The sequence below is a fragment of the Sarcophilus harrisii genome, chromosome 5 (assembly GCF_902635505.1).
Source record: "Sarcophilus harrisii chromosome 5, mSarHar1.11, whole genome shotgun sequence".
Taxonomy (NCBI): Eukaryota; Metazoa; Chordata; class Mammalia; order Dasyuromorphia; family Dasyuridae; genus Sarcophilus; species Sarcophilus harrisii.
This window is the reverse complement of record NC_045430.1, coordinates 268291768-268309499: the sequence shown is the minus strand read 5'-3', so window position 1 is coordinate 268309499 and position 17732 is coordinate 268291768. Positions and strand designations below refer to the sequence as shown.

General features: G+C 40.9%; 1 protein-coding gene across 6 annotated transcripts in view; it reads right to left on the bottom strand.

The window, feature by feature from the left end:
* Positions 1–1050: 1050 nt before the first annotated feature.
* The window catches only part of CNOT10 (CCR4-NOT transcription complex subunit 10), a 62699-nt gene continuing 46017 nt past the window's right edge, over positions 1051–17732 (bottom strand). For 5 of the 6 annotated variants that reach the window (XM_031940437.1, XM_031940438.1, XM_031940442.1 and 2 more), the window contains 6 exons: positions 13067–13180; positions 6090–6220; positions 5388–5423; positions 5011–5138; positions 2548–2623; positions 1051–1256 (listed from right to left, as the gene is read on the bottom strand). In XM_031940437.1, coding sequence (XP_031796297.1) covers positions 1102–1256; positions 2548–2623; positions 5011–5138; positions 5388–5423; positions 6090–6220; positions 13067–13180 — 640 coding nt within the window. In that variant the 3' untranslated portion in view covers positions 1051–1101. The remainder of the gene's footprint in view (positions 1257–2547; positions 2624–5010; positions 5139–5387; positions 5424–6089; positions 6221–13066; positions 13181–17732) is intronic. The other variant, XM_031940439.1, reaches the window with a different exon arrangement.

The following is a 17732-nucleotide window of genomic DNA, read 5'->3' as shown; positions in this document are numbered from 1 at the left end:
ATAAGGCTAGACTCAAACAGTTTAGCAGCTGCCTCTCTGGCCTGGGTAAGGTCACCTAGCGGACCAAGATGGCGGCTGTGCCTTTGCCAACTTTTGCCTAATCCAAAAACCCAACCAAGTGCCACCTAAAACCCAGGGCCAACCAATCTGAACTTATGTCACTTTAATTTATTTAGGATTCCTGCTGGGTTAGTACCATCTTAAGATTTCTTTTTCTAAATTATTAAGACCAGAAAACAGCTTTAGGAGTTGGAGAGGAAAAGTTCACCTTTACAGGCATATTGGCACAGAATCGACTTTGGGGCAAAAGTTGTAATTCAACTAGCGTGGCGACCTACTTACCCTCACTTCCCCATCCATCATCTAAAGTGTTCCCCCCCCCCCCCCCCCAAGGTGCCAAGAGCATCCCTCCCCATTTGGTCACTTGTTAGCTCCCGTGGCTTGGGTCTCACTTGGCCCGGCAGCTCAGGGGAGCACAGCTAATTAGCAAGCACCAGTGATTTTCAGGACAACCCTTCAGCCATGTCACTCAGGCTCCAAAGGAGCTTCTCAGCCTCCCCGGCGTGGTCTGATCCCCTACAGCCAGGACTTGGTCTGGACGCCTGCAGGGGCCGAGTAAAGCCGGTGTGAAGGCATTCTCCTTCTCCCTGGAACGAGCTGTCTTTTAGACTCACTGTCCGTCCCCCACCAGCACCATCCCTCCTTTGGCCCCCCACTAAAAACCAGGGCTTGGTTCTCTCCGTGGGCTGCTGGCTCAGAAGAGCCGTTTTGCAAACGGCCGTGGCTGATTTCCCATTCTAAAAGGCAGATGTCTCTTATGCTGCCTTCCCCATGTCTTTCCCCCCCACCCCGTGCTTGGCAGTGCCTGAGAAATGTTTCCTGACCTGCAGGAGAGAGCTGAAGACAAGAAGGCTCACAAGAAGGATTTTTGTGAACAAACTATTAATAAGGTCATTTTATCAATCAGAAATGGACATTCACACAAGGAAGTGTCCGGTTAGGCAGAGGTGGAAGCTCGATGACCCCCTCCCCCCCAAAGATCCACCAACGCACAAGCCAACGTCCTTTATTGGCCATTACAAAACACCCTGGGGTCTTGGGTCACTTTCTCTGCCCAGGGGGGAAAGCTGGCATCTGGATGGGCTGGATGGGCTGAGCAGACGGGAACACCGGCTTCTTGCGGATTTCCGACAGCGTCTTCACTGAAGGGAGCAGCTGGTTTCTTTTGATGATCTGTAAGGCCAGCTGAGTATTACCTGGGTGGAAGAAAGGGATGGTGACAAAGCAGCTGATGCCTCAGGCCCTGGACGACCCCCCCCCCCCCCCCCCCCCCCCCCCCGCTTCCTTGAGGGCCTAGGACAAGCCAGGCTCCAGAGCCCCAGAGCTCTCGCAGCACTGGCCGGGGTCAGAGGGCCTGGGTTCCACTCTGCTGTCATTCTGACCAGTCTTGAATCACTCTGGGATTTCGTGTGCAAACAAGGACTGTCCCAGCTCCTAGTTCTATTCTATATCAGCCCTTCACCCTGCTGCTGTGCCCCTGGAGGGAGCCCTGACATGGGGGGGAGGGGAGACCCTGTGTCCCTTTTAGAGGCAGCTGTGGATCCAGGTGGTGTCTAAAAGCATCTGGTTCCAGGCCTTCCTGCCTCCTCCTGCACTCAAGCTGCCTCGGAGGATCCCTGTTTTGGGCTTTTAAAATGCGATGGACAAATGAGCCCCCCATGAGATCGCACTGGAAGGTGGGACTCAGAAGGCCTGTGATCCACATGTTTCTCCTAAACTCCCCCAATTCTATTTTGCCAAACCCACATTTTACTGATCCTGCTTTTCAAGCCAGGCTTGATTTAAAAACACAGGCCACACCCCCATCCCTGCCAGCACCAGAGGATAGGTGCAGGCTGCCAGTCCATGGACACTTGCTCCTACCCTCTCAGGACCATGACCGATTTCATCAGGAGGCCTGCGGCCAAGTGAAAAGTGAAAGGTAAAGAGAAAGCCAGAAGGAGCCAAGATGTCACTGATCATGACTTCCTTTACCTAGCCCCAGGTTACTGAAGGCCCGGTTGAATGCTGTCCAACTGACCAAGTGACTCAGCATTCTGGTCAACTTCTCTCAAAACCCCCTCCAACTCTAAGATCTGACTCCTTTGTCCAAAGTCATGATTTCTGTCTGGAGAAAGAAGAGGTCAATTTTCCTCTGCAAAGAAAAGGTTCCGTGACCTTGGGCCCAGACGGACTGTTTTAATACACACAAGTTCTCACTCATTAAGAGGGCAGAGGGCTACAGGGATGATTAATGTTAGCCCAATGGGCCAGATTTCATGAGTCCAGAAAAGTCCGGAATGAACTTCTGTGCTTTGCAAACCTGAGATGGGAAAGGGCTTGTCCAAATGAGCCCCTATGGGTCAGACAGGACCATGCCCTGGGCATCCAAAGGGTGATTAGTTCAGAACACCTGGTATGAGCTCTTCCGCTAGCTGGGGCAAATGTTTTCAGACTCGGGACTTGAAGCTTCACACCCATTTTCTTTCAGGCATTCTGATTACTCACCATTCTGTAGTTCGAGGTAGACGGCCAACAGGATAGCTTCGGGTGGGATTTCTTTAGGATGTATCATGGAAGCCGCCTTTTCTCAAAACAAAACAAAAGAGAACTTCTCAAAAACCCAGAACTGAGGGACTGCAATAACCACCCAAAGCCATCAGGAGCAGCTTTTTACCAGGGTGGCCTCCTGAGCCCGGAACCTCTCTGAGAGTCCCAGGCAGTGCCAGGGGAAGAAGAGGTGCAGGGAGGAGCAGTGGCCATTTCTCAGATCCTCTTCCCTCACAATCCCCCTTCCAAAGAAATGACTTGTCTTTCCTCCTTTCTCCACCCCTCCCAGCCATGAGGACTCCGTTCCTTTTGTTTTTGGTGCTTTCTCTGCTCTTTCACATCCCTGCTGCTAGACGCTGGAGGGGAGGGACTCCATTCAGTTTCTGACAAGGGCCGAGTGTGAAAATCAGCACAAAGGTACTAAATGCCGAGGACCTTGGGGGGAGGGGGAGCTTGTAAAAATATTTTGATAATTGCATTTCAAGATCATGGTTTTCCTTGGTGACCCTTTGGATTTTATTTTAGGCATTTAAGAGAGTTCCAGGGTTGCCAAAGGACATAAAAAAGGATCAGAAAGGTCACAGAAGCCTGGCTCGGGACAAGTTCTGTGCCTTCAAAGCAGCTGTGGTTGTGACTGCTGTTCATTTGAGCCTCGCTCTCTCCATGACCCCATTTGGGGTTTTCCTGGCAGAGATACTAGAGGACTTTGTCATTTCCATATTAAGCTCATTTTACAGATGAGAAAACTGAGGCCAACAGGATAAAATGACTTGCCCAGAGTCTCACAGCTAATAAGTGCCCGACACTGAATCTGAATTCAGGTCTTTCTGCCTCCAGGCCTGATAGGCCACCAGTAATGAGCCTTGGCATTCATTCACAGGCCACTAAGCAGCTCTAAGAAGTGCAGGTCAACTCCTCCACCTCCTGCTTTCCCTCCTTCTGGCCTTGGCTTGCTGCTCCTTTTGGAGGCCATGGGGTCCTCTCCTAATCATCTCCACTAGCCTGGGGACTGGGAGTCCTGCCCATTTCCTTTGGGAAGAAGGGGAATGTGCTGGCAGGTACAATGCTATCAAACCCCTAGAGAGATTCCTGAGGACCACCCCATAATTCAGAACAGCACAAATTCCCATTTTTGGTGTATAGTTTGGCTTTGTTGAGATCACTTTCCAGTTATGTTTTAATCTGGTTTTCTGACACTGCTGGGCTAGTACATGGAACAGAACTCGTTCCACTGGGGTCATACCTCCTCTAAACTAGCACAGAATCAGCATTTCAGAACCATGATCTGGACGAGGAAAGGTGAGCCCTAAAGGCCCAGAGTTCCCCAAGACTCAGGGTCTCTATTCTTTCTGAGAAACGAGATTCTTTTATTAGCCTAAGCTGCTGACCAATAAAAGAGCCAGTCATGTGGCTTACATTTAATTGGTGAACCCTGTCGACAGCCTGACCAGCCACCTTACTGCATCTTCTCTGAGGAGGCTAGGGACAAAGCCCACAATCTTCCCTGGCTCTTAAGGCACCTGCAAAGACCAGAGCCACACTTGGGGGGGACTTAGAGGGTCACACACCCAATCAATCCCTCATCTTACAAATGGAACACAACTTGTCCATGTCACATGGAAAGTAAGGGTCAAAAGTGGGATCCAAACCCAGATTCTCTAAGTCTGGAGCCAGAGTTCCCCTGATCACATGGCTGAGGCCACTTTCATTGAATGAAAAAGTCATATCACAGCAGCTGCCTTAGACTTATGAGGACCTTCCTCCATCCCCCTTCTAGCTTGAAGGCAGCATCCCTTGGCCACCCCCGCCTGGTCGCTGTCCTCCAGCACTCTGACTTGAGCAAGGCTGTTTCAAGGACACGATCCCAGGGCCAATGCTTTCCATCCCCCACCTTCACAAGGACATTTCAATGAAGATCAAACGAGTTACATCCTCTTCTGCTCGGACCCATGGCCCTGAACTTCTCCCCATGGGTCCAGATATTCCAAGTTCTAAACATGGACTACCAGGAGCTACAAACAGCCAGCGTCGTTTCTCATCAGAACGTCTCGCACGTGCTGAGCACGTTTTTAAATGGAGCTGGGCCACTCTCTTGGAAACTGAGGACTACAGACAGACCCCCGAGCTCCGGTTAGAGAAGGTTCCTTCTGACCTAAGGTCAGTGATCTTTCTTCCCATGGCCTCAGGCTAGGGGTTGTCTGCAGAATGTGAGGGAGAACTTTCCTTCTCATGGGTCTGGTGACCAGAAAGAAGAGTTCTTGAGTTGCTTAGCAAACACAACCTCAGTGACTCTCTGGTTCCTCCAGTTATTCTGAGAAAATGAGGTCTCGCCCTGAGAAACAATGCCGATGCTGGTCTGATGTAGGCCTCGGCTCTGGGTTCTTTGCAAAGAAAATGGCAGTCCAAACACTGTGGGCTTACCTGGTGGAGACACTTCCGAGCCTTGTCATATTCACTGCGCAGACAGTAGGCACTGCCGAGATTAAACAGCATCATCGTCCGGGCAGAGGTGACAGAGCTTGGGTAGCACTGAGGTGTTTGCTTGCCAGCTTAAAAAGGAATATTAATGTTATTAAAAACACAAATCCAGATGAACTTACATAGTTTAATGTTACCCAAAGTCACTATAGAATTTAAAAAACCAACGACTAACTTCCAGAGCTTAAGGCATCAAGTGTCTGGGAAGGAGGCGAAGCTCCCTCAGGGTTCCTAACACCCAACACTCTCATCTAAAAATCTAGGCTACGTTCCCTTTTAGTCTTACACATTTACTAAGAACTTACAAACTTCTTACTTACAAGATTCCATTGCTTCATTTTCCCCTTTGTCAGATCCTACAACAAAGACACGAAAAACCAGTCTGAGGCCAAAAGGGAATCATTTCTGAAAACCCAACTCTTCCATGAAATGAGAATTCTAACCTTAAACAGCTGGTTATAACTTTTGAGTTTTAATTTTCAGTGAATGATTTCTCTTATCTAAAAGCATCAGATCATGGCAGCATAAACCAATGAAATAAGCTTAAATGGGCGGGGGAAAAAAAATCCGACCCATGTGTTCCTATTCCATTTAGTCAAATATCAACTAACTCTTCAAAGCTAAGAATTGGACCATTTTCACAATACCCTGATTTTGTTTAGCCAAGCCTATAAATTAGTCGGACAACAATTAAATCTTATTTTTAAAATAGTCATGTCATCTCACCACACAGGGGCTAGCAAACAGTCTAGAACAACTCCTAAGAAGGAAAAAACAGTATATCAGGACTAAAATAACCCACACTCTGCTAGACAGCCTTTTAAAAACAAAAAATTATCTCAAATGATGCCTGATTCCATGGACTAGCTAATTATTACAAAAGAAACAGCATTAAAAGGCTGGAAAGAAGCTATGTTAAGACTTGCTTTCACAATGGTTACAGCCTTAAATTTCTATATATTATGAATTCCAGTGAAAAGTAGGAACTTGGACCATGTCTAATCAAGTATGTCTTCATTAACCTTGGTCCTGTTCATTTGAAGAGATCCCCAAAGATACATCAGTGACGTTTTCAGGGTTCAAATGCGTAATGGCATCAGAGATTCTGTCAAGAGAGATGAGGGCTTCTGCCGCATACAAATGGCCCAAAAACCTAAAGTAGGAAACAAAATGAAGCAATCAATGCCAAATGGTCAAGTATTCTGCCACAAAATCTTCTGTGAAGAGGCAGGCCTGCATTTAAAGGTTTCCGATCACAAAAAAAGAGGTGGAATGTAAGAGTTTAAATGTAATGGAACAGTCATTCAGCAACACTTAAATGTTAGTAATCCATATCACAGATGTTGCTGGTTGAACACAACTGGAGAACAGTTAGAAAATTCAGTCAGTTCATACTTGGAGAGGCACCTAGTCTGACAGAATTGGGAACTAGAGGATCTGGCTTTAAATCTGTGTGGCTGTGGGCAAAGCCCTTAACTACAAAAGATCCTGGTTTTTCACTGGGAGTAGATGGCCTTATGGGTCACTTCTACTTCTAGATACAGGACCCTATACTTCCTGTGGAATTCTGAGTTTCCTTCCACATACAATGAGGGAATTGACTAGATCATTCCTACAAGTGCTTCAGGCTCTCAATCCCACCCCCTTTCTGAGGGGAAAGTTCTACACATGTGATTTCCTTGGTGTGGGAGATCAGGCCACATGACACTAACCCGCACTTAAGACTGCCCAACGTGTCTGCGACTCACAAACTTAGAGAGTTACTTGAGTCACAAAGAGGTCATACAGTGGCCAGGGAAGCAGGACTTGAATGCAGGTCTTCCTTATTCTAAGACTAATGCAGCTATCCTGAAAGCAAGAGGGTGCTCGGCTGAGAAGGCATCCCAGCAGTCTCACCGCTGCCTCTGGGGAGACATGTCCCGCTCCAGCACTTGAGCCTGAGAGCTGGAAGGGGCAGTTGCTCTCCTCCCCTAGGGTCAACCGGTGCCTTGCCTGATAACACACCGCTCAGGGGCAGGTCCTCTCCATCACACCCAACTGTGACTCTGAGCCAGGCCACAGTGGGTATAATTCATCTGGGTGCTTTCCTCGACTCCTTTGCAAAAGCAAAAAAAAAAAAAAAAAAAAAAAAGGTGGGAGGATATGGCGTGGCTACATGGAATATCAGACTTTTCAGATGCACTCACTGGTTTTGCTGCTATTTTTCTTTTCTTTTTAAACTTTTTTCCCCCTCCAGTTGCATACAGAAACAACAAGGGTGGGTATATATATATATATATATATATATATATATATATATATATAGTACATTCATTCATTCATTCATTCATTCTTTCTTTTTTTTTTTTTGATATATATTTCCCTATGAATCAAATTGAGAGAGAAAAATCAAAACAAAAGAGAAAAAGCACGAGAGGAAAGAAAAAAGAAAAGAAAAAAAATGAACATGGCATGTGTTGATTTACATTAATTCTCCAGTTTTCTCTCTGGATGTGGATGGCATCTTCCATTCAAAGTTTATTAGGATTACCTTGGATCACTGAACCACTGAGAAGAACCAATTCCATCATAATTGATCATTGCACATTCTTGCCACTGTTGTGGACGGTGTATTCTCTGGTTCTGCTTGTTCTGTTCAACATCAGTTCATGTAAGTCTCTCCAGGCCCTTCTAAAATCATCCTGCTGATTGTTTCTTACAGAACAATAATATTCCATTACATTCATATCCCATAACTTATTCAGCCATTCTCCAACTGATGGGCAGCCATTCAGTTTCCAGTCTCTTGCCACTATAAAATTTTTTTGCATATGTAAGATTCTTTTCTCTTTTTAATGATCTCTTTGGGATACAGGCCCAGTAGAAACACTGCTGGGTCAAAGGGTATGCACATTTTATTAACTTTTTGAGCAATAGTTCCAAATTGCTCTCCAGAATGGTTAGATCAGTATTCCACCAACAATGTATTGATGTTCCAGTTTTCCCACATCCCCTTTAATATTTATCATTATCTTTTCCTGTCATCTTAGCCAATCTGAAAGGTGTGAGGTGGTACCTCAGAATTGTTTTAAGTTGCATTTCTCTAATCAATAGTGATTTAGAGCATTTTTTCATGACTACAGATGGCTTTACTTTCTTAATCTGAAAATTGTCTCTTTATTCATATCCTTTGACCATTTATCAATTGGGGAGAGACTTATATTATAAATTTAAAACAATTCTCTATGTATTTTAGAAATGAGGCCTTTTCTACTGGGTTTGTATTCTAAAGAGATCTTAAAGGAGGGAAAGGGACCCACATGTGCATTTTAAAAATGTTTGTGGCAGCCCTCTTTGTAGTGGTAAGAAGCTGGAAACTAAGTGGATGCCCATCAGTTGGGAATGGCTGAATAAGTTATAGTATATGAATGTTATGGAATATTATTGTTCTATGAGAAACAATCAGTAGGATGATTTCAGAGAAGCTTGGAGACACAAACTGATGCTAAGTAAAATGAACAGAACTAGGAGGTCAGTGAACACGGTAACAGCAAGGTCATCTGGTCAATTCTGATGGAATGGCTCTTGTCAGCAATGAGATGATGAAGACCAGTTCCAATGGCCTTGTCATGAATAAAGCCATCTGCATCCAGAGAGAGGGCAATGGGACTTGAATATAGACCACAACATAGTATTTTCACTCTTTTTGTTGTTGCTTGCTTGCATTTTGTTTTCTTTCTCAATTTTTTCCCTTTTTGATCTGATTTTTCTTGTGCAGCATATTTGTGGAAATATATATAAAAGAACTGCATATGATTAACATATGTTGGATCACTTGTCATCTGGGGAGGGAGTGGGAGAAAGGACAGGAAAAAATTTGGAACACAAAGTTTTGTAAAGGTGAATGTTGAAAATTATCACTGTTTATATTTTGAAAATAAAAAGCTTTAAAAAAAAAAAAAAAGAAACGAGGGCTTTATTAGAAACACTGACTATAAAAATTATTTCCCAAGCCTTCTGCTTCCCTTTTAATCTTTGTTGCACTAGTTTTGCTTGTGCAGAATTTTTTTTTTTATTTTAATATAATCAAAGCTGTCCATTTTTGCATTTCAAAATGTTTTCTAGCTCTTCTTTGGCTATCACTTCCTCCCTTCTCTAAATATATGACAGCTAGACTATCCCTTGCTCTCTTAATTTGCTAGCATCACCCCTTTATGCTTAAATCATGTACCCATTTTGACCTTATTTTGGTATAAGTTGTAAGATGTAGATCTATGCCAAGTTTCTGACATACTATTTCCCAATTTTCCCAGAAAGTTTTGGAAATAGTGAGTACTTATCCCAGAAGCTGAGTTTACCAAACACTAGGTTACTATAGTAATTGATTATTGTGTCATACGTATCTAAACTTTTTCTGTCATCTACTACTCTAAAATAACTGCTGCTTCATAACAGTTTTAGATTTAGTATGGCTAGGCCACGGTCCCTTGCTTTTTTTTTTTTTTTTTTTTTGATTACCTTAATATTCTTGATTTTTTGTTCTTCCAGATGAATTTTGTTATTATTTTGTCTAGTTGTATAAAATAACTTTTTAGGAGTTTGATATGGCACTGAACAAGTAGCCTAATTTAGGCAGAATTGTCATTTAAAAATAAATTAGCTTGATCTATCCATGAGCAGTTGCTATTTTTCCAATTGTTTAGATCTGACTTTTTTTATGTGACTACAAAAAATTGTAATTGTCAGAATTATTTTTCTTTAAAAACATCCATTGTTATAAGAAATGGTTCTCTGAAAGAAGAGGAAATCTACATAATATAAAAACAAAAACATTAAAAAAAAAATTTTAGTTCAGTGTAAACAGGGTAAAACACCCTCTTCCAAGGGTGTACTTTCTCCCCCCCCTTTCCTTCTCATGTCAATGGCAGCCCCCTGGTTCCAACCATCTGTCCTCATTTCACACCTGGGCTGCAACAAAGTCTCCTTGCGGGCCTCCTTCCTCTTAGTCTCTCAAAGATCCCTTTCAGCCTGCATATGTCCATTTAATTAATTTTCTCAAAACACAGCTTGTTTGTGACACCTCCATGCTTAAATATGAGCATGAGCTACCAATTTCATGCAGGAGTCCAAATTCCCAAATGAACTAGCTCTGACAACACTCAGTAAGTGGCTCTGACCCAAACAAACCAACCCCATTGGGGTGTTAGCAAGAAGCCAGTGGACCAAGTCTGGATCCCATCTCTACTCTTGATTTTTCTGGGTTAGGTCTCAGTTTCCTCTCTGTCTTATAAGGTCCTTTCCAGTTCTGGATCGGCCATCCATCACAGTCCCAACTGAGGTCAGTTCAATTCCAGACATGTTGATGTATTTCCAGCCTAATTGCAGAATTCTCCCTGGTACAGGCATATACGTGTTATGCTTTGCCACTCACTCTGGCTACCTTCCTGTTCTGTGTGCTCAGAACCTGACCTTGCTTTTCAGGTTCAGCCTCTAACGAGTGCTGACCTTTATGTTGCACCTGAAGGGTCACCACGTCCCTCATGAACATCAATTAGCACGTGTGACGCCTCTGACATTAAGCCAGGCACTAAACTAGCTTCTGAGACTGTACACTTATGCTTTCTACCTTCTGACTGTTACCCAACACAGTTTCTAGATATCACGGTTCAGCACAAGAAATTCAATGGGGATTTGGGGGGAATTTTGCAGAAGTCCCTGACAACAGGTGAAGGTCAGCATATAACACAGAAAAAAATTTTAAAACTCAGAAACAAGGTGGTGGAGCCACGCTGGCAGGGGTTCACTCGAGCTCTCCCCCAAACCATTCCAAATGCTTTTAATGATTCTAAACAAATTTTAGACTTTTAGAACCTACAAAAAGATGGAGTTCAACTTAGCCAAAAGACTAATGAGAAGTTCACCAGGAAAAGGTGGGTTACAGCAGGGTGGGAGAGCAGCCCAGCCTTGGGGCCTCTGGATGGGTGGCAGCAGCAGTGGTGGCTCCTGGAGGTTTCAGTCCACAAATTGGGAAGGGGGTTGGACGGCTGGTTAGGAGGAGTCTCTTTAGCACTGAGAAGTTTTGCTCTCCCTCAGATCTGAGATGTAGTCCTGGCTCACAGTCTCAGGACAAGGAAGAGCACTAGCACACTCAAACTCTGAGCCACATTGGACTGGGGACCTTCCGCACAGTTCCAGGGCAGACAAGAGTGCTTGTGGTCACTCCCAGACCAGGAGAGCAGTAAACACACTTCTCCTTAAAGCACACTAGCCTGGAAAATCTGAAAACTTAACAGTCCCTGGAAGGATCTCTGAAAACGACTGCACAAAACCCCTGAAGCTTGGGACAGGGCACCCTCCACTCTAGAAAAACAAAAGAGTAAAAAGCCAAATAATAGGCTGGGAAAGTGAGCAAACAACAGAAGGATTTTGACCACAGAAAGATACTATAGTGCCAAGGGACATTTAGAAGAAGGTAACAAAGTCAATGGTCCTACATCCAAAGCCTCCAAGAAACTGAGAAATGCATAAACTCTATGAAGAATATCCCCTCTGGTGGGAAGGGAGGGCCAAAACATTTTACCTGGATTTTCCAGATTGCAGGAGTGCTAGGCCCTCAGCCCTGCAGTGTAGAAGGCTTTGCTATAAAGATTAAAAAAAAAAAAGAAAGAAAGAAAAATGGCCCAATTCTCACCTGCCTCACCTGCCAACTTGTGGCAGGACCAGGCCTCCATCTCTTTAAGTCTTAGGACAGGAATGGTGTGACATCAGTAAGAAATAAATCATCTTCTGTTTGAGAATACAACATATACATATAGAAGGATATATAAAGTAACTCTGGGAAGAATCAAGAAAAGTTTTAGGTAGAGGGGGATACTTGAACCAAGTTCTAAAGGTGACTAAGAGAGGGAGGGAGGAGAGAAAACATTCTATAGATGGAGGGCAGGCTTTGTTAAGGCTTCAGCTCACCCCATCCTCAAGATATTAATACACAGAATAGACATTATCATCATCCTTATTTTAAAGATGAGGAAATAGAGACTAAGTAAGGTCCGATGACTGCTCATGGTTTCCTAGTCAAGTGGAAGCTAAGACTAGAATTCAGGTCTCCAAATTCAGGTCGTTGAATGAATAGGTAACTTAATAAAAATGAAAAAAACACTTCTGAAGAACATATGGTATGCCAGGCACCGTGCTGGGGAGATCAACGTGAAGAGAGACAACTCTTGCCCTCCAAGACCTTATGCTCCGGTGGGGAAAATACCATAGAGATGAGAGGTAGAAAAGGAAGGTAGTTTTGACCCAAGGTCTCCCTAAGCATGACGACTCGATCCAGAAGGCAATCCCACTCTACGCCCTCAGCTGATGAAGGTTCCCAGAGCAAGGGAATACATGGGGTAACCGGAAGATGAGAGCACGCTGGTGCAGGAAAATGAAGCGTGGTCTGAGCTAGTCGCTCATCGTGGAAAGAGCATCCTATGACACTCAGTCTTCAATCCAGAGGTTGGGAGTCCCAGAAATGGAATCAGAGTGTGGATCAGAAACGTGTGCCTCATCTGTGTCCCACACAGCCCTGACCTCCACGGCTTCATCTCTGATTAATGAAGAGCATTGTCTGGAAGGAACAACTGCCACCCTCACCATTTGGCTGTGTAGGATATGGGCTAGTTCTTTCATTCTAAATATGGACTAAATGGTTCTATGCGAACAGATATAGACAGTCTTAAGAATGATTTGAAGTGGCCAAGACTAGAAACTGATTAGATTTGTAAATATATGTCTCTGAGGGGTTTGTGAATCAAAAACACAAAAGCCAGCCATGTCCCTCACAGAGCTGGCTCAAGCGACAACAACTTGTGGCAGGACCAGGCCTCCATCTCTTTAAGTCTTAGGATAGGAATGGAGTGACACCAGTAAGAAACAAATCAGCTTATGTCAAATTTTGTTGTCTGGACAAAGGGTATGAAGAAGAAAACACCCAAAAGGGAAACAATTTTAACACATATAATGAAGTCAAACTTACTTAAGAGATCCTGACAACTTAGGCTGTTGAAGTAGTTTATCTGCATGATTCAAAGCCATGAGGTTGTCACCCAAGGCCAGAGCAACATAAGCACTACAGGCGAGGATAGAGCACCTGGAACAAGAAAATGAAAGAAATATTAGTGAGATTTGTGAAATGTGAAAAATGTAAGAAATCTGCCTCTGTGATCACTTGGGGTACAACACAAACGTAAGATGCTATAAGGCTTAGTGGGGAAATACTCATGATTATAACTGATTAACAAAGCCATGTATTGGCCACATGTGCTTTTTATTTTTCAAAATACATGCAAAGATAAGTTTTCAACATTCTTCCTTGCAAAACCTTGTATTGCATATTTTTCTCCCTCCTTCCTCCCCACTTCCCTAGATAGTGAATAATCCAATATAGGTTAAACATGTGCAATTCTTCTAAACATATTTCCACATTTATCATGGTATACAAGAAAAATCAGATCAAAAGGGGAAAAATGAGAAAGAAAAGACAAGCAAGCAAACAACAAAGAAGGTGAAAATACTATATTGTGATCCACACTAAGTCTCCATAAGTCCTCCTCTGAATGCAGGGTCACATGTGTTTTACAAATCACATTTGTAAGCATTCTTTCAAATTAGCTTTCACAAAGAAAAGACATATATGTGCAAAAATGTTTGTAGTGACTCTTTTCATGGTGGCAAAGAATTGGGAAATGAGTAGATACTCATCAATTGGAGAATGATCTCTGGTATATGAAAGTATGGAATATTATTATTCTATAAAAATGACAAACTGATTTAAAAGCCTGGAAAGATTTACATGAACTGATGTTGAGCAACACAAATTGATGCTTTGAGCAAAACAAACAGAACCCAGGAATATAACACAGTTACAGCAAGACTGTGTGATGATCAACCATGACAAACTTGGTTCTTCTCAGCAGTTCAGTGATTCAAGGCAATCCCAATAAACTTTGGATAGAAAACACCATCAGCATCCAGAAAGAAAACTGTGAATGAATGTAAATCAACATATGTTATGTTCACCTCCCCCCCTTTTCTTTTCTGTCATTGTTTTTCTCTTTTTTTTCTGATTTTTCTTTCCCAACATAATTCATAAGGAAATAAGCTTTTAAAAAACCAAAAGAATGTACATGTATAACCAAAAAGAAAGTTTTTTTTTTAATGTGTAATTGGGAAAAATTAAAAAAGAAAAACTATTCTCCTCCTAGTCATATGGGTGAAATGATGTATTTTGTCCTAGTCTCTAATTTTCTCGAAGTTATAGTTTACGTTCAGGTTAGGAAAACACTCTTCGAATTTCTATTATATGAGATAAAATGTTAGTATTTCCCTCCCCCACCCAACTGTTTTTCTCCTAGAGACTATTGCATTTCTTTACAAATTTCTTATAAAGATTTTATTTGTTAATTGGTCTATGATAATTATTCTTTGCTTTGTCTCTTCTTTGGTTAGAATATAAGAACTATATTTATTGTCATAAAATAATGCTGTCTTTTGAAAATAATTTTTGGTTGTACAGGTCCTAATTACCCTTGAAATGTCTGCTAAAATTCACTTGTAAACGCATCTGGACCAGGGTTATATTTTCCCTTTCTGTATTTTCCTAATGGCTGCACTGACTTCTTTTTCTAATGTTAGTTTAAGAATTGTCTTGTTAATTTCAGTATTTTATAGTTTTGATTTCTGACATGTGGCTTTATGGAGCAGTTTCTAACAATTCATTTCTAGTCTACTGTGAATTTATTTTGTTGATTTGACTTTCCTCTTTTTCTTCATCATCTAACAGCTGATGGATTAACTTTTTTTTTTTAAACTGACAAACTTATCTATTTCTCCTCTAAATTTCTGGATTTCTTCTGTCCTTGTTTAAAGTTGTTAATCTGTAGATTTCCTATCCTTTGCATGTTTGTTAGTTCAGTGATTCTCCTAACTGGTTAATGTAATTTTTTAGATAAAAATTTTTCTCTGAGGACTACATTAACTACATCCCATAAGCATTAAGAGTATGCTTTTCCAGTATTATATAATTATTTATTATGTCTCTGATTTATTCTTCTACCCACTCATTATTCAGAATGCCATTACTTAGTCTCCATTTAGGTCTGTTTCTTTTGCTTTTATTTCCTATAAATAGCACACCACTATTGTCTGCTGTGATCTATCAAGAATATGTTTATTATTTCTGCCATTTTACATTTATGATTCCTTTACGTCTGAGCACATAAAAATACCATGGGATACAAGAAATCTATCTTAATATTCTCATTTCAATGTCTCCTAAGATCAGTAAAATTTAATTTTCCCAAAACTCTCTATTTTTCTTCATCTAGAATTTCTAATTGTTTTTAATTGACTTGAGGAAAGAAATTTTTTTCAATATTATCAATATCTTTATGTTATTCATGTAGAGCAAGCCATCTTAAACTATGGTTTATGACCTTATATGGGATCTCGTAAATGATTTATTATCAGTAAATGTCTAATTTGTATACCTATTTTATATACGTCTGCCCAGGGTCACATAAAAATTTCTTGACTGAAAACAGAACATGAATGGAGAAAATTTGAAAAGCCATGATCTAGGGTGTTTCTTTGGTTTGTTGTTTTTTAAACTTACAGTGATTTTTTTCCCCATAGTATTACTGTACAGCATATCAGGCATTAAATATATTGTAGTTTCTCTGTTTGCTTCTACAAGTGTTATCTGAAATCGTGACTGCAACTCTTTTTAAAAATGTAGTCTGTCTTACATGAACTAATGCTAAGTAAAGCGAGTAGAACCAAGAGAACATAGTACAGAACAATAAGATTATGTGATGATCAACTACGATGGACTTGGCTGTTTTCTACAATTTCAACAGACTTGTGATGGAGAGAGCAATTTGCATCCAGAGAGAGGACTATGGGGACTGAATGAAAATATTATTTTCACCTTTTTTGTTATTTGCTTGCTTTTTTTCCCTTCCTAATTTTCCCCACCTTTGATCTGATTTTTCTTGTGCAGCATGATAAATGTGTATGGAAGAACTGTACATGGTTTAATCTATATTGGATTATTTGTTGTCTAGGGGAGGGGAGGGAAGAGAGAAAAATTTGGAACACAAGGTTTTGCAAGGCTAAATGTTGAAAACTACCTCGCATATGTTTTGAAAATAAAAAGCTATTATTTAAAAAAAATTTGGAAGAATTTTTTAAAAAGTATAGTCTGAGGAAAAACATTTTGTCAAATACCCTCCATTTTCACTCTTTTAGGTATATTCCATCTATGTATTAACTTTTTGACTTTTTTTTTTAATCAGTTATTCCTCCATTTTTTTACTTTATGTGGGGGAATTTAATCCATTCCTACTTAATTATTAAGTCTGTGTTTTCTCTCTCACTAATTATACACAATTCATGTATTTGTATTTTTTCCTTCATCTTACTAGCGTCTACCAGGGGTTTTGCTTATACTCATCTCAACTTGTCATTGTGTTTGTTCTTTAGAAGGAATATCTTAAATGCTTCCCCCTTGCTGAAGATTAAGTTATTTTCTGTTACTTAGGTTCCATTTTACAGGATATATTGAGTGCTAACTTTTAAAAATACCATTTTCCAGTTTTCCCTTTCATTTCTTATAAAGAAAATAATCCCATATCATTGCTATTGTTCTTATAAAAGGTGTTTCCCTGAACATCTGCAAAATTTTTTGTTTTATGATGTTACTATGAAATCTGACTATAATCTTTCTTGACAAGTTATACTTGAGAGGTTTTTCTGGAGGTATTTTGTAGAATCTCTTACTCTATTTTTGGCCATCTGGTTCCAATAAATTCTTTGCAACTTCCTTGTAAGAATTTCTTTTATCATGGTACCCAAATTTTATTTTTCACTGTTTTTTAAGAAGTCCATGATCCTTAGATAATTTCTGCACTCCAAAGTCTACACTTTTATTTTGGATTTCCCCATATTCTTTCAATCTCATCTTTTAATTTTCTTCAATAAAATTTTCTTTCACTTCTGCACTCCCATCCTGCTGTTCTCTTTTTCTGGGAATTTACTGTTTTGATACTAATATTTCTTGTTTTTTGTTCTTGAAACACCACGGGAGAGATTAAAAATAAATAAATAAAGAAGTGAGCACAGTATGTGTTCATTTATATTCAATCTCCTTAAATCTTTTTCTGGATGCAGATGGAATTTTCTGTCCAACATCTACTGGGATTGCTTTTGATCCACTAACCACTGAGAAGAACCAAATCGTTCATAGTTGCTCATCGCACAATCTTGCTGTTATTGTGTACAATGTATTCTTGGTTTTGCCTGTTTTCTCATCTATAAAATAAGTTAGAGAAGAAAATAATAAGCTACTCTAATATCTTTGTCAAGAAAACTCCAAAATGGGGCCATGAAGAGTCAAATACAACAATATCTTGGACATTTTCATTCAGTTTTTAAATTATATTGCTGAACTACTCTGAAGATTTTAAAAAATTGTTCTCCTCTTGACTTTGAAGGCCTGGCAAAATTTGTTGCAATCCTTTTACCTTTATCAGGAGATATCTTATTTTTCTTCACTGTGAAGAATTTACTCAATGAAACAGCTTTTTGGGGGATTATTCATTTGTCCTCTTCAGTCTGTGTTTTTATCCATCACTCTTGAATTT